Raw genomic sequence first — 20,616 nt, forward strand, 5'->3', positions numbered from 1 at the left:
CAAAAAAAAAAAAAAAACAAGTGAAATTGAGACCACATATTTAGATATAGGGCATTAGAAGATCCCTGAAGCTTAAGCCTCATTAGCTTCATGGCAAATCTTCCCTTGATCTTGATAATGCTGGTGGTAGGGATGATGGGGGTGACTATTAACACATTGAGCACTCATGTGCAGACATTGTTCCAAGCAGTTTTTATATATTAATCCTCGAAACAACCCAAGGCACGGTAGCAGAGGTACAGAGAAGTCACACCCAAGGTCTCACAGTGGGAAGCAGAGTTGTTAGGAGAGGGAAGAAGGGCAGTATGGAAAAGAATACTAAACTGAGAGCAGAGGCCTTCATGAATGTCAGCTTCACCACCCATCTGTGGGGAACCTGGGGGAAAAATCACGTACCTTTTTGCATGTACGTCCTTGACTTCACCTGTGAAAAAGGAATATTGATGCATGTCATGAATCCTTGACTCTGTTGTTCTGAGGTTGAGAGAATGTGTGAAAGTGCTTTGTGAAGGTGAAGTGCTTAGAAACGTAGTTATAATACACAGCTTTCTCTTCCACTTCAATACTTAAAATTCAGGCTTAAAAATTCATTTAGTTTTGCTTACTTTTCATTTCACTTCTAATGTGTCTAATTTATTTCTTGGACATGATTTTTGTTCTCAGGTTACTTGTCTGCAAGACTTTTTTGGTGATGACGATGTTTTTATTGCATGTGGACCAGAAAAATTCCGTTATGCCCAAGATGACTTTGTCCTGGATCATAGTGGTAAGGCAATTCTTCAGCTAATTCATTTTTCCATCTTTGTAACCCCTGGAATGAAGGCTTGGGATTTAGCCACTCAGTTGGTGCATGTTAAGAAGTCTGACATGTTGAGGAAAGATAGCATTGGCAGTACAATTTTTGAACCAATGAAAATAAAGAATAACATGAAAGCATTTGCCTACTTATAAAAAAAAAAAGAAGGAAAGAAAAAGGAAAAGAATAACCCAATGCCTAATTCAAGTAGTTTTCACTTTTAGCAATTCAGTTCTCTCTCTTATTGCATTGTTTTGCCACTGAAATGTTCCATGCCTTCCTTCAGAATGGTGGTTGGCTGTGCCAACTTAAATGCATGGATAGTGTTGAACATGAAACAATTAGTCGTCCATTTTTTGTGATGTGTATGCATAAGGAAATCTATATTAAAAAGAAATAGATAAAAGGATAATAACTGTCAATGGTGATTATCTGAGGTGTCTTTCAACCTCATTGGGTTTTTTTTGGTAGCAACTTTTTTTTTTTTTAATTGAGACAGTGTCTCCTTTTGTCTCCCAGCCTGGAGTGCAGTGGCACGATCACAGCTCACTGCAGCCTTGACTGTGCTGCTGGATTCAAGTAATCCTCCTGCCTCAGCCTCCTGAGTAGCTAGGATTAAAGGCATAAGTCACCATTCCTGGCTAATTTTTAAATTTTTTGTAGAGACAGGGTCTTGCTATGTTGCCCAGGCTAGTCTTGAATTCCTGGCCTCAAGTGATCCTCCCACCTCAGCCTCCCAAAGTGCTGGGGCACACACACACACACACACACACACACACACACACACACACACACACTTACTTTGTTTATATACAGTCATGTACCATGTAAGGATGCTTTGGTCAATGATGGGCTGCATATATGACTGTAGTCCCATGAGGATTTTTACCATACCTTCTCGATGTTTAGATGCACAGGTCCTTACCGTTGTGTTACGGTTGCCTACAGTATTTGGTACAGTTACGTGCTATACAGGTTTGTAGCCCAGGAGCAATAGATTATACCATATAGTCTGGGTGAGTACTAGGCTACACCACCTAGATTTGTGTAAGTTTACACCATGATGTTCACACAATGAATAAATTGCCTAATAATGCACTTCTCGAATGTATCCTCATGGTTAAGTGACATATGACTATATTTAGAAAGAAAGCTATTTCTTTGGTGAGATGAAAAAAATCCCCTTTTCCTGACTTTTGCCAATATATGGCATTTTCAAGTAGTATTTGGCAATAATAATCTCAACTATTTCATATGTTATTGGTCCTGGGAATACTGTTTTACCCTGTTGTCTTAAATTGCTTTAAACCTATTTACAGTAATAGTGATTATTTTAGCTGGTAGTAAAGTCAGCTTCCTCTTTAAATGAAGTAAAATTATACACACGTCACATTTCAGAGGAGAGGGATCTTAGAGATATGGTCCTTCTCTTTAATTTTATGAATGAGGAAAGCTGGCTTTTAAAAAGGTAGACAGTAAACCACTTCTAGTTGTAGTGTTTCTGACAGTCCAGGATTAGAGAACTGTACTACCAAACAAATACAGTGATACCTAGGCTTTTAAAATTTTGAGAAGATACATTCTGTGGTACCAAACTTCCTTGTGTCATTACTTCTTGTTGCACTGTGTCAGTCATTCATGAGCTTGGGGGTCATTCGTCTACTCTTTTTGTTTTTCTGTTTTGTTTTTCATCTCTGCCAAATTTGATGGTTTCTATATTATATTCTGTTGGACTGGCCCTATTTCAGCCTGGTGACACCACTGGAAAGTCCTTAATTATAGATAATGTCCTGTTACGTTATCTGTGCTAGTGCTCTCCCTCATTCATGTGTGGTTAAGGTTAAATAAAATAGGCATTTATATATAATATATAATATTATATAATATTATATAATAATATATAGTATTATATAATATATAATATATAATATTATATATTATATGTATGTATCATCTGTACTTTACATCTTTCTTAAATTTAGCTTTAGTTTCATAATATTTCTTTGATGTCAGGTGTCATTTTGAAAGCTGAGCCACTGAAACTAAATATGTTCTGGGTTATAAAGTTAATATGTATAACAATAACATTTGTTGAGCCGCTTACTTTGTATGTACAGGCATTGTACTCAGTGCTTCATGGGTATGTTGTACGTTGATCTAAGCTACTTGGATCGTTGGTAGTTTTTGTGGATGGTGAACAGGGCCTGCAATAGTTAGAAGGTGGTGAGAGCTATTGATTTATTCCTTCTTGATCTCGAGTTACTTAACCTGCAAAGTAGGGATAATAATGGCTGTAAGGTTTTCTGAGGATCAAATGCATTATAATATAATATATGTCATGCAGTTGGGAGTGTGCCTATCACATAGTAATATGCGTCCACTGCTATCTTTGTTGTTGTTAATAATAATATTACACCAACACCATTATGTGGTAAAATTTTACAATGATTTTACAATGAGCAAGTCTCAGACCTAATTCTGCCACAGATACGTTTATTAGGAGGCAAATTTTTTTTTAATCAGTTATTTAACTTGTATTGTAATCTTAATGAGGTCCCAACTCTGTGCTTTTAGGCTTCTGATAACATCTTGTGTTAAAGGCCCATTCAGAATCCATGGAATTCAGTTTACCTGATCTTAGTGAAGTAACTACATCCTCAATTAATCGATGCAGGATTGGTTCCAATTCATAAACCTAGGATATAGTTCTGCAGTTCTAGGTTGTTGGCTCTTGATATTTACATATCCTGCTCATATAAAAGAGTAGCAATGCATTTAAGATGTTTCTAATAATCTACACACACCTTTCAACAGTCGATACTTTCAACATCCACAATGCTAATTAAGCAAAAATTGCTCCCTTTGTGTAAGGTTTTGATTAGAATCTTTCAAATGCTAACTAGCCTCCCCTTGGGTGTATTTTCCTGGTTAGTGTACTTCACTTGTCAGTTTACTGCCCCTGGGGTATAGACTAAAATTAATCCACATTTTAAACTTCCTGCATAAATTGAAGTATTTTAGAGTAAACTACTACAGACAGTATGTTACCTAATTTAACTCTTATAACAAGCCTATGATGTAAATTTTATTCTTACCCCAATTTCACTGGGGCAAAAAAAAAAAAAACAACTCAGGCTTACAGCCAAGGCCCCCTAGTTAACAAATGTCAAATGCATAATTCATTCAAAATCTACACAACTCCAAAACCTATGTTCTTCATTATTCAATTTAGAAGTGATTACTTTAGCAATACTTACTTCTGGTACTCTAAATATTATTTTATTTGGTGATTTATGGAAAGAACAGTTGTTGTTTAAAGCTATTCAGCTGGGCACGGTGGTTCATGCCTGTAATCCCATCATTTTGGGAGGCCGAGGCCAGCAGATCACCTGAGATGAGAAGTTCGAGACCAGCCTGGTCAACATGGTGAAAACCCGTCTCTACTAAAAATATAGAGAATTAACCAGGCGTGGTGGTGGGCGCCTGTAGTCCACTCAGGCCAGAGGCTGAGACAAGAGAATCACTTGAACCTGGGAGGCAAAGGTTGCAATGAGCTGATATCATGCCACTGCACTTCAGCCTGGGTGACAGAGCGAGACTCCGTCTCAAAAAAAAAAAAAAAAAAAAAGAGAGAAAAAGCTATTTTCCTCATTTTTGATGTTCCATACTTTGAGAAGATGGAACATAATTCAGGAGGGGGTTCATAAGTTAGAGTCCCATATCCTTTTAAAATAAGGCAATCAAGAAGTTGGAGAGCACAATAAAATTGTAGTCTTTGCCTATCAATACTACTGATTTAAAAAGATAGTTGCACATGTATAGATTAGGCTGTGGATGTTTGTGTGTATGAAGTTAGGACATTGGAATTTCTGTACTTAATTAGCTCCATCTGGAACACTGAGGTGATATCCCAAGATGTGTAGCCTTGGCTGGGCGTGGTGGCTCATGCCTGTAATCCTAGCACTTTGGGAGGCTGAGGCGGGTGTACCACCTGAGGTCAGGAGTTTGAGACCAGCCTGGCCAACATAGTGAAACCCCGTCTCTACTAATAATACAAAAAATTAGCTGGGCATGGTGGTGGGCACCTGTAATCCCAGCTACTTGGGAGGCTGAGGCAAGAGAATCGCTTGAACCCAGGAGGCGGAGGTTGCAGTGAGCAGAATCGCTTGAACCTGGGAGGCGGAGGTTGCAGTGAGCCCAGATCGCGCCATTGCACTCCAGCCTGGGAAACGGGAACAAAACTCCATCTCAAGAAAAAAAAAAAAAAAAAAGATGTGTAGCCTGACTGAAGGTAAACTCAGGTGTACTTTTGGGACAATTGCTTTGTATGTTAAATTGTTTAACAGTAATACCTAATTATCAGGTAATAGTTCTGGTCAGTAAACAATTACATGTAACTCTGCTTTTGGTCATTATTAAAACCAGATTTAGTTAATGCACTTTTGTTCTTTTCTAGAATGTCGTGTCCTGAAGTCATCTTATTCTCGATCCTCAGCTGTTAAGTATTCTGGATCCAAAAGCCCTGGGCCCTCTCGACGCAGCAAATCACCAGCTTCAGGTAGTTAATGGAAAAGGAATAGATGGTCATAGCAGGAACAGATCATTTTCCTTCTGTTTTCTCTAATTTTTATGAATTAGTTGTCTTTGCCAGGGTCGTATGCAGCCAAGTTCCAGAAAAACAGAGATGATGTGACTTTTAAAACCAAAACTCAAGTCTGTTTCCCCAGTTATAATAATTCTCCTAAGAGACTTGTGTGGTTTTGTTCTGACACATTTTCTTGGGAACAGCTTGATGATCTAGATTCTGCTGGTATTTACATAGAAGCGTTTCACATTTTGACCCCTGTATGCTGCATTTTGAATTTTGTGCTCTATGATTGTGGATAATTATTTTCTTAACATTATCTCTTTTTTTAAAAACACATGCACATGCACACACTCTGCCCAGAAATGTATTTACTTGATATATTTCCACTGGCTTCTCCCTCATCAAATGATACATTCATAGCAGTGATTATTGTTGAAAAGTGGTATTTTGCTTATTTAAGAGTCAGACTTACCTGTAATTAAGTTTCTTGCAAGTCTCAAGCCTATAAATTTGTCATAATTTTGACTGGACATTTTTAAACATTAAAAACATACATAAATATCTTCATATATTGATTTTATGGGTTTGTTTATAGTAATTAAGAATAAGTCTGTTGATATCATTTCCCCTGAAGGAAAGAATTGTGAAAAACCATGATTTTACAGTTGGTGAATCTAGAACATGGGAAAGTTGTATCAATAACAATGGCCTCAAGCATCAGACTTTATAAAAGACCAAGTTTTTCAGACATTCCACTATTCGCCCTTCCCCCTTTCAGCACCCCCCCACACTTTCTGTAGGGCAGGTTGTTTTACCCTTTTGAACGCACATTTAGAGCTGCTGAATAACCACTCTCCTTACTGTCTTCTACTCTGTGTATACTGCATGTGTACAGTAAAGCGGGGTGGCCACTACTCCAGTGCCTATTCTACAGCCAAATCCCCAGGTGAGCCATGACTATTGTGGCTTTGTTGCTCTGCTGGGTTTTTGTTTTTGTTTTTTGCCACTTTTCTGTTTCCTTTTGCTCCATTTCCATGAATGTATCTGGCTTATTCCAGTGCACATCTGTGTGGTATGAAATGCTTTGCATTGCACAAGACACTTTAGCCTCCTCTATTTATTAGAGAACTGGTTATCATCAGAAGATTACCAAGTGCCTGTCTGTATAGTCAGGAATACAAAGCGACTGAGGAGGCACATCACCGCAAGGGGTCCATCTTCTAGTTAATTTGGAGCAATGTTCTGCTACTGAAAAAGGCTGAAGTTTGTTGGTAATATGAAAATAGCCATAGAAGCAATTTTGATCTTCTGTGCTCACCCCCTCCCCACCCTGGGGTTAACAGTTTAGTAATCACTGAAATCTTAGAATTATTAGTACTTCATAATAGCATATGCCAGCGTAGGATTATGAGGTGTTCCTTATACATACAGGGAAGCAACACTGCAATATTTCTAGTTGTCAAATATTTATTTTCCTAGAGTTATAGACTCAACCTGTTCTCTCTAAAAATGTGACAATTAACAATGAGCATTTTTATCTGAAAATATCTCTGTTATTAACCTTATTTCAAATTGTATCATGCTTTCTGTAAAGTATCTTAAAACTGAGAAAGCTAATATAGATATGAGACTTGCATAAATACACTGACCTGGGTTAATCAAAGAGTAGATGTAGTTTTGGTGATAGCTTTACAGATGCTTATTACATCAGTAAAAATAATTAAATAACTGGGCACGGAGGTACCACCTGTGGTCCCAGCTACTCAGAGGCTGAGGCAGGAGGATCCGTTGAGGCCAGGAGTTTGAGGCTGTAATGAGCTATGATGATAGTGCCTGTGAATAGCCACTGCACTCTAGCCTGGGCAATGTAGCAAGGCCCTATCTCTTCTAAAAAATTTTAATAAAAGGGAGAGTGGTTCAAGAATCGGGTGTGATTAATTCAATTTTGTCCCCCTGAGGTCAAAAGAGAAAAATTAACATATTGAACTAAAAACATGTCTCATAGCCACATTTGTCCTGCAGGGCAGTAGCTCCAGAAGATAGCCTAATAAATGTATACATAACTCTTAACTTGAATTTATAATACTTAGAAACTGATTAAGGAAAATCGTAGCATTCTAGTACACACAATTTTCAATTAAGTCCACATTTGGATTTGAGTTAATAGAGTAAGCCTCAAACTCATCAAGTAAAAGTTGTAAGATTTTAAAACCACATTTTAGAGAGAAAATGATCTTTTTTATAAGAGATTAATTCAAAGTGTGTTCGACACTTTAGCTATAGAAAACCCAAAGCCTGAGTCAACCACTGGGATTTGAGTGAATCTCAAGAAAGCTACTATATTTATCTGTATAGTGCTTATCTGTATAGTGCTATATAGCGTGTTCTTTCCACTTTCTACCACCAGGAAGAAGAGGATTTTGTATTATTAAAAGCCATGGTACCCAGGAGTGCTTTTACAGATTACTTTAGCTATGGTGTATTTGTTGCCATTTTTAAAATTCCATGGGACTAATTGGAACTCAAACTGAGCTGGTAACTTTATGAACATAATATTGTACCTTTTCAATCTTGGGGCAGAAGTCCTAAATGAAGTCTTGAGACTGCCTTGAGTGAAGTCTTCTGGTTGACTAAATCCTTCAACAAAACTCTGTCAGAATAGCTAAATAGTATGTAAAAAGCACATAGATATTAAGCTAGGTAACATAAATGGGTAAATGGTTACTGTTGACCAGGCTGGAGTGCAGTGGTGTGATCTCAGCTCACTGAACCTCCGCCTCAGGAGTTCAAGCGATTCTCCTGCCTCAGCCTCCTGAGTAGCTGGGACTACAGGCGTGCGCCACCACACCTGGCTAATTTTTGTATTTTTAGTGGAGACGAGGTTTCACCATGTTGGCCAGGCTGGTCTCTAATTCCTGATATCAAGTGATCCACCCGCCTCAGCCTCCCAAAGTGCTGGGATTACAGACATGAGCCACCATGCCTGGCCATTATTTTATGATTTTAGCTTGTGAATCTTTCTTAGTCTGCCAAGGTAGAAAGTATTCAAAGAAAACAAAAAAGCCCCCAAGTTTCTTTCTTTCCTTAGAGTTGAGGGGAGGGGGATAAAATTTCGGGAGAGAAAATCCAGGGGTGTAGCAGAAGAGTGGAAGCATGAGGCAGGTGCTGGCTGGCGGAGGCACACCTTCCACTTGCGGCAGCAGCGGAAGTTGCAGGGGGAGAGGGCATGACATGGTGCTGTCCAGGGCCCCCATTAGCCTCCCCAGAACTGGAGAAATGTGCAGATAAGTGAAATTAAGAACTACTCATTCAAGCACATTGTTTAGAACTTTCCAAATGCTATAAAAACTTAGGGGACTATATGTGATTAGTATCTCTTTTAGGATGAGTTATTTTGGTGAAAATACAGACATGTAGTTATTGATACCAGTTAAATCCCTGGCAGTGAGTTTTGTTAAGAAACTAGGCCTGGGCAGGGGATGTATAAGGAGACTGATCTACTGCAGAGATCGCCATCTGCCAGAACTGCTTTTTCTCCTTCAGTCCCTTTCCTACAATCATTCCAAGGTAGCCTTTGCTATCAGTGTGGGATTGGAATACCAGTGAACTCTAACAGTGCTTACTGATTAGGAGCAGATGATCTGTGCAGATTGCTGTGTGAGGTGGAGAAAATACCAAAAAAAAAGGAAAAAAAGGAAAATTTAGTCTCACCTCACCGCAAGCTTACTAGTTTATTGCCGGTCATAATCTCTCTTTTGTGTGAATTCCATTGAAAAAGATTTTTTTAAAGACTTTATTTTTTAGAGCAGTTTTAGGTTCACAGCCAAAGGTACACATTTTCTGTGTACCTCCTTGCCTGCAGACTTGCGTTGACTTCTTCTATTATCCACATCCCCAATTAGAGTGCTGCATTTGTTACAATTAGCCTGCACCTAAGGTCCATACTTTACATTGAGGTTCATTCTTGGTGTTGTATGTTTTCTGGGTTTGGACAAGTTTATAATGACATATATTCACCATTACAGTATCATACAGTCTCACTTCACTAAAAACCTTTTGTGCTCTACCTTTTAAAGAATTTTTTTAGAAGAAATAACATTAATTGAAATTTAACTTGATTGAGAAGTAATCAGGGCTGTTGAATACTCTTAAATATTTTTAATTGTACAGTTAATTGTGCTACACTTGTATTCTAAGTACCCACATGTATTTGTTAATAAAATCTAGATCACTGACCATTATTTTTGAATGAGGGTTTTGAGTCAGAAAAATTAAAGTTTTGGAAATTTAAAAATAACTGGAAAAAGTTTTCGTTTTTACTGAAATTTTAAAATGAGCAATACAATAAATATGACTTCATAAACCCAGATATTCCTGTTTCCAGGTGATTCTTGTAATCATTAGTACTCATTGATCCACAATTTCTGCCTCTGCTCAAGGACTGGTACTCATTTTTTTGAGTCCCCTATTCAGGACCTTTACCTGTGCATTTGGTTTTTTATACTTATTAGTGTGATTTAAAATAATAGTTGTTGCTCTCTCATCTTTTCTTTAAAAAAGAATAAAAAGCAAATGAGCATCTCTTTTCTTTCCAAAAAGATGAATGACACTTTTCATCTACTTTGGGCAAAAACTTTGAAAATTTGTAATAAAACAGATTATAAATACTCTATTTAGAGGAGAAAAACATATCAATACTAGATGTTAACTACTAGTTTTGTGAAATTACTGCAGAAATAGATTCTAATGATACAATCAGGCATAAGTCATACTGAAATGTTTGACCAGAATTCTGTAGTACAGAATCTGCAAACGAACCTTTCCTAGGGGAGAGGTTTCAAAGTTTTCAAAAACTGAAAACTTTTTTCAGTTATTTTTTAAATTTCCAAATTTAATTTTCTGGGGGAAAGGTTCATTTGCAAATTCTATACTACATAATTCTAGCATAGGATCTAAATCGAGCTTTCAACCAAAGAAGTGTATGGAGATTTAGAGCAGATGTGTAGAAAACTACCAAGATTTGCTGACAAATGGGGAGGATAAGCTGTACAGAAAAGAAAAGGGAAGGAATTAGAAATAAGTAGTCTAGATAAAAAAGGTTGAAGAATGTTTTTCACAGACTTTGAGCAAATAAGTAGGAATTACAAGGAAAACTACCAGCAAATTTTCCCTTTTCATTAAGAAAATACTTAGAAAATGTGTTTGTATTATGGTTTACTTGATTTGGGAGAGCCACACAAACTTCTCGGTTATCCAAACTTCTTGGTTATCTTGGTATACACCAAGATAGTGGATATTGAAGGTTATGGAACAGCCTTCATAGTAAACCATTACAAATATAACAGCCATCTCTACCTTTGCTGGCAGGCGGGATACATGGACAAGTTCTCGTTCACATCACTAATTCCATAATGTCTTCTATATTTGTTTATATAGCTGTCAGAAAACTACTATTGAAAATAGTTCTAGTTTCACTCTTTGTGTTTTTTTTTTTGTCTGTAATGCAGTAAGATACATTATTTTTGCTTTTTGCTGATTTGCCGTCTGCTTTGAGCTGAAAACGAGTTGAAGCTTCATTGGACCTATATTGTGCATGCACCTAGTGTATTTATACAGTCTGGTTGTTGTGGGTTTTAATGGGACTTCTGTCTTCTTTGTTGTCTCATGGGCAGTTAATGGAACTCCCAGCAGCCAACTTTCTACTCCTAAATCTACGAAATCCTCCAGTTCCTCTCCAACTAGTCCAGGAAGTTTCAGAGGATTAAAGGTATGAAATAGGATATGTGGCATATTTGTGTGATTTTGTTATTTAGAGTTTCATAGTTTAGCAGTTTAATTTGTTTGGGGGCTTGAGTATAGTAGCACATTTTTTTAAAAAGAGTTTAGGATTTTGAGCCTGGTAGACTTGACTTCGAATCCTGTGTACTGCTGTAATTTTGGCCAACTCACTTAACTCCTCTGAGCTGAAGTGTTTCTCATCTCTAAAATGGGAACACGGGGTTGTGGTGTTCTTATTTTAGAGATGAACATAATGTGGTAAAGTATAATAAATAGTAGCTTTCCAATTATTATCAAAATGATTTGCAGCGGTGAAGCCTTGGAGAACATCATGATTCTTTAAAAAATCTTGTTTCGAGTCATGACTTTAATATTGCTAACATAATTTGAGTTTGTCAAAAGCCTAAAATGAAGTGAAATACTAGCATAATGTTTATACTCACAAGCCTTAACACAAGGAAAATATGGTCATCTTTGGTGAGGAACTTAGAAATAATCTTAGGTGTTGATTATGATGTCCTAAAAATATAAACAGTAACCGTATGATTAGCAGTTGATTTAATAGACAGTTATCTAATAGAGATGAGCAAAACCAATTTTGCAAAATTTCAACAAGTTTTATTTGATGTAGTAGTTCCTAATAATTTAAATTTAGAAGAGAAAATTTGCCTGGTAAAATAACAGTAAATAATTAGAGCTAAAGATGGAATTTCCAGCCAGACATGATGGCTCACGCCTGTAATCCCAGCACTTTGGGAGGCTGAGGCAAGTGGATCACTTGAGGTCAGGAGTTCAAGACCAGCCTGGCCAACATAGTGAAATCCTGACTCTACTAAAAATACAAAAATTAGCCAGGCCTGGTGGTCCAACCTGTAATCCCAGCTACTCCGCGGGCTGAGGTGGGAGAATCACTTGCACCCAGGAGGCAGAGGTTGCAGTGAGCCGAGATCGCGCCGCTGCACTCCAGCCTGGGTGACAAAGCGAGACTGTGCCTCAAAAAAAAAAAAAAAATGGAATTTCCTTTGTAGAAACAAAGGGTTGTCTACATGGTAATGAATTCTGAGAATACTGATGTATACACAGTGTCATGTATGTGTATACATAAATTAACTTTAATTCCCTTTATGTGTTTTGATTGATCAGATATACTATTAGGAATGTATTTTCCAAAGTTGGTTCCCTAAACACTTCAAATATAGCCCTAGAGGATTTCTTTAAAGATGTTGAAGAATTTTTTTTTTATTAGTAAACTTGATGGTTAGAACTCCACCACCCTTGCATGAGTGAGGAATGGGAACCTGCCAAGCCCAGCCTCTGACACCTTCAGAGCAGCATGTGAGGTCTGTGCTTCCCCACTTCTCAGAAGGTTTTGTTCTCCAATTGACTGTAAGGTTTGCTTGTCTTGCCCTGAGAATGTTGTATGTCCTTCAGAGTAGACTTGTATAATGTTTAAGTACCTGAGAATAAAAAGAGGAATTCTGGAAAAGGACAGAACATCTGTTTTTGTGCCTGCTTGCTTATCCTTGGCAGAATTTGGGCTGAGACTAGTAGGACGTTTGGAAGTAGGGAGTATCTAGCTCTCACCTACCTGTAATTACTGCAAGTTCCTTATATTTATCAAAAGAAGCAGGCATTTTTCTGAAGTACTAACTTGACTTAAGTCAGTTCATAATGTGATTTCAGTGGACTTTTAAATTGTCAATTCCCAGAAAAGTTATATAAATTAAGAATTATTAGTAAGCTAATTATTTTCAGATTTTTCTCCTATTTTCCCTGGAACAGATTGGAAGTACATTGTTATTAATAGAAGTAACTTTCAAGAGAACTAAAATAAAAATAAGTTGATTTACCTCTTTTCGGGTTTGTTGTTTCAAAATTTGTTAACGCAAAAGCGAGTGGCTCCTAGAGCTGGTTAATTGTTCTAGGGCAGATCTAGGATAACCTTTCCAGTGAGCCACATGCCAAGGTCCTTCATATTCCTCCCCCAGGCCATTGCCCCAGGCGGGGCTGAGATCCTTAACCTAGGACTGCTTTGGGGGATCAGATGGGACACTTTAGTGCCTGCTTACTCTGGGTCTTGGTCACTTCCCCATTTTTTGTTACCCATTGGTAATCCCAGCTCCCGTCTTCCTAGTCCATCTTCAACTCTAAACCCAATATTGTCATTTTCTGTTTTTGCCACTAGGCCAGTTGGTGCTGCTTATTAGTAATTACAACTATGGCTTCAGGACAGGACAGCTAACCATTTCAAAGAAATACATGTTAATATTCTGTGCACACACCTGCCTCACACATGCACGCATACTTGTGCAGGGTCACTCACATTTGTTAAGATTAATGGAATTTTTAAAACATAAAAATTGTATTATTGCTGAGACATTAAGTAAAATTGTTCCTTCTATGCTAGGTGTATCTTAATTATTATAGGAACCCCAGCGTTTAGCACACAGTAAATGCTCAAGGATTACTTATTCACACCAAGAGGAATAAAGACAAATTTGTTGATTAAGGGAAATGTTGATTACTGGTCAAGATTGAACATAAGATTATAAGTAAGACAAAGAACAGTTGTCTTTCCAGGACCACCCCCTGTTCTCCACCACTATGCCTGAGGCCTGTGGGCTTTGCTAACAGCTGTGATACTTCCTCTGGGTTTTCTTTTTCTTATCTGTAAAACAAGGACTTTCGATTTTAAATGACCTCTAAAATGCTAGGAATATAGTTCTGTTAACTTGCCGAAAAACCTGACTAAAAGGCTAGGAAGTCTATTTTTTGTCCTTTTACTTCAATGCTGTTGTAAAACACTGAATTTTACATTAAACATGAGTAACTAATGTCTCTGCCACACTGATTCAGCTTTTAGGCCACAATCCCAAAGCTCTCTAACTACTACCTATTCTCCTGGGTCCTGCCTTATGAAAATTTCATCTCATTACAGTTCCCATAATCTGTAGTATATATTGTCATTGGGATGAAAACCTTCTTTTTAAATAATGCAATTTAGTCAGGTTACTTTACTGTACCAAATACCCTAATTTTGATGTCATTGCAAGGCACCAGCTTATTTTTTTTTATTCAGTGGCATGACAGATGAGGAATTACAGATAATTACCGTGTGTTAGTACTGTGCGTTTCCCTTCCCTTCATTTAAAATAGCTTATTAAGATCAGTTAAGAGGTAATGTCTGAGAATGGAGGATTGTTTTTCGTGGGCAGGAACTCTCTACCACTATTTATCCTAGTTAGATGCTCTAATGGCCTTGCGGGATAGATAATCTTTTTCCAGAGAATCAGAGAATTGATAAAAGCAAGCAAACCAAGCCACGACAGCATGTGCAGGAGCTGACAGTCTCTCTAGCTGCCAGGACACAGCATTTGGCATTGAGGGTTTTGTTACTATCTGGATTTTACTCACTAGGGAACTAAATAAGGTTAAGGGTAAGCAGAATTTGATGTTCTGTCACCGTTTTTCCCTCTTTGTATCCATGTCTGGGAATTATTTCAATATTTTGGTAGGGGCATTGAAAGAACTGAAAATGAAAATAGGATATGTTTAATCTCTGATCATGGATTGTTAGTGACACTTTGGTTTGCTCATTAAGAGAGATATAAAATATAGACAATCCACCCTCCTCTCCACAAAACGTACTCGTAGTTTTCTTGGTACTCTTACGAGAAAGATGATTCTGCTAAGACTGTGTTCTTTGAGGGGCTGGAAAAAAGCCAGTAGCGGAAGGAAAGCTTTCTTCAACTTGTGAATGATTTCTTTGCAGGTGAGCATGTAAGAAATAGGGTGGTGACCAAGTAATTAAGGTTCTTTAACCTTAAACTGAGAGACTTTAGGACAACTGAGAGTTAGTGCTATCTTGATTATATATTTGTTTTGTTCAAGTAGTATTAAAGAAAAAACACTAATTATTCCAGATACTTGTTAAAGACTATAAGGGAGACTTTATTCAAAGAGTGGGGGTGGTCCCTAGCAATTGGTATAGAGACCACTGTAGTGGAGCCTTGCAGGGAGGAAAAGAGGAAATCCAGCTCCAACAAGGAAAAGTGGGGATTATAACCAAGGAGCAGGGTGGGAATCAGCAGATGGAAGAGTATTAGAGGAACCATCCAGCATAAGAGACTTCTGGCTCAACCGACTTGATAGGCTTATTGCTGAAGGCAGGCTGGGGTGATCTGACATCAGAGTCAGATACCAAGTACAGGGGATTTTCCCTAAACTGACTTAACAGGAATCTTGCTCAGACCTCAGCCTGGATTCTGCAAGGACAGGGAGGGAAGCCCAAGGTTGGGCCTAGTCAAGCAGAGGATTTTGTAGAACAAAAACCAAAAGAGGGGCTAAGCAGTTTTAAAGTGGCCTAACAAAATAAGTTTTGGTCATAAAAGAGTTTTTGTCAGTAGTTACCTAAAACCATAAAGTGTAAAAACTGGAAGTAGTTTCAAACCTTGTTTAGTCTTCAAGATGGAGAAACGGAGTTTTTGTTTTTGTTTTGTTTTGTTTTTGTTTTGTTTTGTTTTGTTTTGTTTGTTTTGTTTTGAGACGGAGTCTTGCTATGTTGCCCAGGCTGGAGTGCAGTGGCGTGATCTTGGCTCACTGCAACCTCCGCCTCCCAGGTTCAAGTGATTCTCTTGTCTCAGCCTTCTGAGTAACACATTTGCTCCACAGGAAAAAGGGTTGAGAGATTGGGAGGGGAATAGGGAGGGGGAGGTGTGGGAAAAAGAGAGAGGAAATCCTGGGGTTAGGGAGGAGGCTGGGTGAAGAGGGGTGGAAAGACAGAGAAAAATACCTGGTGACAACTTTTCCTGAGAGGCTTGGGGGAAAAGTTTGCTAATAGGTATCTAATGGGAGCTCCTTGAAAGTGAAACTGTCCACACTGTGCCCATTATTTCCACCTAACCTCATAAAGCTTTAGTACAATAACAGAGTTCACAATGGTTTAGAGTTTTTGGTTTTCTTTGGAAGACAGTACTCAGTGGAGCTGAGTATTGTCAAGATTGGTATAGATTGGAATTAGCATATCCAGATTCAGCAGATACATGGGTTACAGGGATGTGGGATGATGTTCTGTGGTGGGCCTGTGATGGAAGTCACGCTGTGGGTATGGTGGCATAGCTGGGTGTTGAGCCCATGCTCATAAACACTACCAGCCCCAAGGACACAGTGGGAAAGCAAGATCAGTCTTCTTAAACAAATGATTGGAAACAACATGATCAGACCAAAAATTTGTAAAATTAGTTATTAAAGGCTAACGCCACCCAGCAGGTCCCTGTTAGGCCTCTTCCCCAGAACCTAGCTCCTAGGTATTAGAACTTGGCTTTGCTTCTGTTTGGACTTAGGGAATCTGGCTTTCCTGAAGGTTAGGGCTGCTCCTGGTGGTGGTCACCTAGGGAGGAGGCATTTCTGCAGGCCACACACAGCCTCTCTCACCTCAGTGGCCCCAGGCTGCCTCCCACAGCCAGGAACATGGGGAGCCCAGGGGCTTCTGAAATAAAGACAATTCATGCCAAGTTGTACTATGCCTTTGTTACAAGGCTACAGATCTCCTCGAGACTCTGGTTTATTTTCCTTTTGTCTTCTAATTCTTAAGTTTTTTTGTGATTATTCCGAGCTATTCTAGTTAAGCTAAGGGTAACCAGGATAAAGGTCTTGGTCTGCTTAGGCCAGATTATTAAGGTGGGAATGGTGCCCCCTGGTGTGCAGCTACACAGAGGACCTGGAGGAAGAAGGAGACCTGAGCTCCCTCCCTCCTCTGCTGCCTCCGCCATTTGGAAACAGACACAGGATGGTGATCAGAAGCACGTGAAATGTGACAGCCCTTTTAGAATTTGTCTAGCAGGGTTTCTGGTGGTACCAGCAGACTCCACACAGGTAAATCTATTACAACATTTAGGGCCAGGTGCGGTGGCTCACGCCTGTGATCCCAGCACTTTGGGAGGCCAAGGTGGGTGGATCACGAGTTCAGGGGTTCAAGACCAGCCTGGCCAACAATGGTGAAACCCCATCTCTACTAAAAATACAAAAATTAGCCAGGTGTGGCAGGTGCCTGTAATCCCAGCTACTCGGGAGGCTGAAGCAGGAGAATCCCTTGAACCCAGGAGGCAGAGGTTGCAATGAGCTGAGATCCTGCCACTTCATTCCAGCCTGGGCTACAGGGCAAGACTCTGACTTAAAATTAAAAATGGAAAAAAAGCACGTGAAGTCCAAGTGCCTGGGTTTGATCTTGGCATGGCCACTCTTAAGCTGTTTTACCTTGGATAAGTCACATCACCCCTATCTGTGGAAAAAGGGATTAATAGGACCTACCGCACAGGATTGAGATTGATTAAATATGGAGAAAGCAGTTAGGGTAGCCTTGTTATTCTTTCTTACCGTAAACCTTGGCATTTCCAGGTTCCATTTTCACAGGAAGGCAGTTTTACTTACAAAAAACTAACATGCAGTAGTGTACAAGGGGGAAAGAGAAAGTGAGAGAAGTCAGACTCCAGATTTTATTACCTCCTCTGCTTTTCTATCACCAACTTTTCCTCTCAACTCTCCCTTCACCTCTGCTTTCCTGCCCTCTTCACATATTCCAACCCTATCAATAATCTATAAATGACTCTCTTAGAAACAGATTATCCCACCTGGCAGGCTGAGGCAGGAGAATTGCTTGAATCTGGGAGGCGGAGGTTGCATTGAGCTGACATCGCACCACTGCACTCCAGCCTGGGCAACAGAGCGAGACTCTGTCTCCAGGAAAAAAAAAAAAAAAAGTTATTCTGGCAAGGCACAGTCGCTCACGCCTTTAATCCTAGCACTTTGGGAGGCCGAGGTGGGTGGATCACCTGAGATCAGGAGTTTGAGACCAGCCTGGCCAAAATGGTGAAACCGTATCTCTACTAAAAATAGAAAAACTTGCTGGGTGTGGTGGCACGTGCCCATAGTCCCAGCTACCTGGGAAGCTGAGGCAGGAGAATCACTTGAACCCAGGAGGCAGAGGTTGCAGTGAGCGGAGATTGCGCCATTGCACTCCAGCCTGGGTGACAAGAGCAAGACTCTGTCTCAAAAAAAAAAAAAAAAAAAAAGAAAGAAAAAGGTTATCCCAAAATTTAGCAGCTTAAAACAAAAGTAAAAAATTTATTTTCACACACAGCTCTTACGGGTCAGAAATTCAGGAGCAGCTTAACTGGGTGGTTCTGGCTCAAGATCTCTCATGAGGTTGCAGTCAAGACGTGTCCCAGGGCTGTAGCCGCCTGAAGGCTTGACTGGGAATGGAGGATCCCCCTCTGTAGTCACTCACTCACTTGCTGGCAAGCTGGTGCTGGCTGTTGGCAGAAGGCCTCGGTTACTCGCCATGTGGACCTCTCTGTAAGTTGGCTTGAGTTTCCTCAGAACACAGCAGGTGGCTTTCCCCAGAACCAAGTGATAAGAAAGAGAGAGAGAGAGAGAGAGAGAGCCATACAGAAGCTGTCCATTCTGTGACCTAGCCTTGGAAGCCAGACCCCATCTCTTCCATAATATCTTGGTGGTCACACACCAGCCCAACTCAGCATGGGGAGAGACATCACAAGGGCATGAGAAACGGGAGGTGGGGCTCACGAGGGCTATTGTGGAGTCTGGCAGTCACATCAGCCTTCTCTCCATTTTCGTCTCTTTATCAGCCACTCAATTTCTGCCCTGGGCTGGTCTGGCTTCCTCATCCTGTCCTTTCCAACCTTCCTGTCCATCCTCTTTTTTGAGGGCTGCCAGAGTCTCACCCCATCAATTTTATTGCTTTGTTCTCCTTCCAGTCCTTTTGTTCGTCAGACTGATGACTCCCTACTCATTCTTTTTCCTTCTCTTCAAATCCTAGAATCCCACTCCTGCGGACCTCATTTGCTTCTTTTAATGCTCGTCTTCCTGATTCTCCATTTTTCTGCTTGACCCCAACCTATGATCTTCTGTTCCCTCTGTGCAAGTTCCTCAGAGTCTCTTCAATCTAACTGATAACTTTTCCCATAGGAATATTTGCTATGCTTAAATCACAGCATTTTCTTTGGGACAGATAGGCAATAAAGAGTAGTAAATGTGTCATCAGCTGCCAGATGGATGAAGAAAGCATTTCCCTGAACTTTAATTCATCATTCATGTTCCAGTTTAAGACTTTTAAGGCAATAGTAACTTCAGGCTTCACAGTCACAGCACATCTGTGGACACTGAGGGATAAAATGTTTTGTGTTTTGATGCTGAAGTGTATGCCTGGAGGCTGTCTGCTGTGAGCATTCTTGCCGGTTGAAAGAAGGAAGAAAAAAGTACATTTGGAACATTATCCAACATCTTGAGATTATGAACTGTCTGATGTGCTGATATTTTATCTGATGATGTCTCCTGGGTCTGCTGGTGGTGAAAGATTTTCCAGATTTGTGAAGTGTGGTGAAAGGGCTGGTAGTATCTCATCCTGACTGGCAGAGCTAAAATGTAACTCTTCGACCTTCTGAACTTGAACACTTCTTTTCGAAGCTGTGAAATGTAAATCCACAGTAGCTGCTGACCTTAGACATTTTTGCTTTTCCCTGGAGCTTTGGCTTTTCTTTTGTAATTAAGACTAGTTGATAACCTTCAATACTAAGAAACTGACCACTTCTCATTACCCCAGAGATGGATGGTGACTTCATCTTTCCATATAATTGATTTTGTAGAACAAAAACCAAAAGAGGGGCTAAGCAGTTTTGAAGTGCCCTAACAAAATAAGTCATAATGCATCTCACACTTTGAGGACAGTGATTTGCACATTGTAGTTGCTCAGTCAAATCTGGTGCACTTGGGAAGTAAATGACTCACCTGGGCTGAAGCCCATCTTTCTGAGGATGCAGGGAGGGTTTACCAAGTAAATCAGTGTATAAATAGGATCAATTGTAAGAATTTCATTTGAATACAACTGGCATATGTGTTAAACTTAAATGCCCCATTATTCATGAAAGTGGGCCCAGAAATTCTTCTTGGTAGTGCATTATAGGTAACTGTATGGAGTTAAAGACTTAGAGATTGTCATTGTGGCTGCTTGTAGTAGCCTCCATAGTTATAACAGAAGAGGCAGACACCTCTCTCATCACCCTGGCATCCTAGAAATCAGTGAAACCTCACAGTGAAAGCATGCAGGTATTTTTAGCAAGTAGGCATGGTCACACCACCTGTCTGTTGGTCACAATCCAGTAAGCCAACACCTTACTCGAAAGGCTTACTCAGAGGGGTGCGATGAGATTCTCTGCTGGTTTTGGCAGGCCATGTAGTCAACTGTGGTGGTATCTGTATTTGGAAGAACAGGAAAGCAGAAGTTGGGCTCCATGCTGCCCCTTTGATAGACTGTAGAGCTGGCTGTTGTTTTAAACCATATTCATGTTCAGGCAGTGGATTCTATTTAACACTGTTAACCAACCACAAGTCTTAAGTGCCACTGTTTTTGCCAAACGAAACCAAATCTAAGCATGCA

At 39.6% G+C, this 20,616-nt stretch overlaps 1 protein-coding gene and 1 non-coding gene across 7 annotated transcripts in view; both read left to right on the forward strand.

Annotated features, from left to right (window-relative positions):
• The window catches only part of DCLK2 (doublecortin like kinase 2), a 177,452-nt gene that overhangs the window by 113,199 nt on the left and 43,637 nt on the right, over positions 1-20,616 (forward strand). For 3 of the 6 annotated variants that reach the window (XM_003815859.7, XM_063603584.1, XM_008968885.5), the window contains exons 3-6: positions 664-766; positions 5,253-5,354; positions 6,280-6,330; positions 11,057-11,151. In XM_003815859.7, coding sequence (XP_003815907.1) covers positions 664-766; positions 5,253-5,354; positions 6,280-6,330; positions 11,057-11,151 — 351 coding nt within the window. The remainder of the gene's footprint in view (positions 1-663; positions 767-5,252; positions 5,355-6,279; positions 6,331-11,056; positions 11,152-20,616) is intronic. The other 3 variants (XM_063603585.1, XM_008968886.6, XM_008968887.6) reach the window with 1 other exon arrangement.
• On the forward strand, positions 16,971-17,033 carry LOC112439703 (U7 small nuclear RNA). The gene has a single exon (XR_003027942.1). It is a non-coding gene; the product is annotated as a U7 small nuclear RNA (small nuclear RNA).

This window comes from Pan paniscus, chromosome 3 (genome assembly GCF_029289425.2).
Source record: "Pan paniscus chromosome 3, NHGRI_mPanPan1-v2.0_pri, whole genome shotgun sequence".
In the NCBI taxonomy this organism is placed as follows: Eukaryota; Metazoa; Chordata; class Mammalia; order Primates; family Hominidae; genus Pan; species Pan paniscus.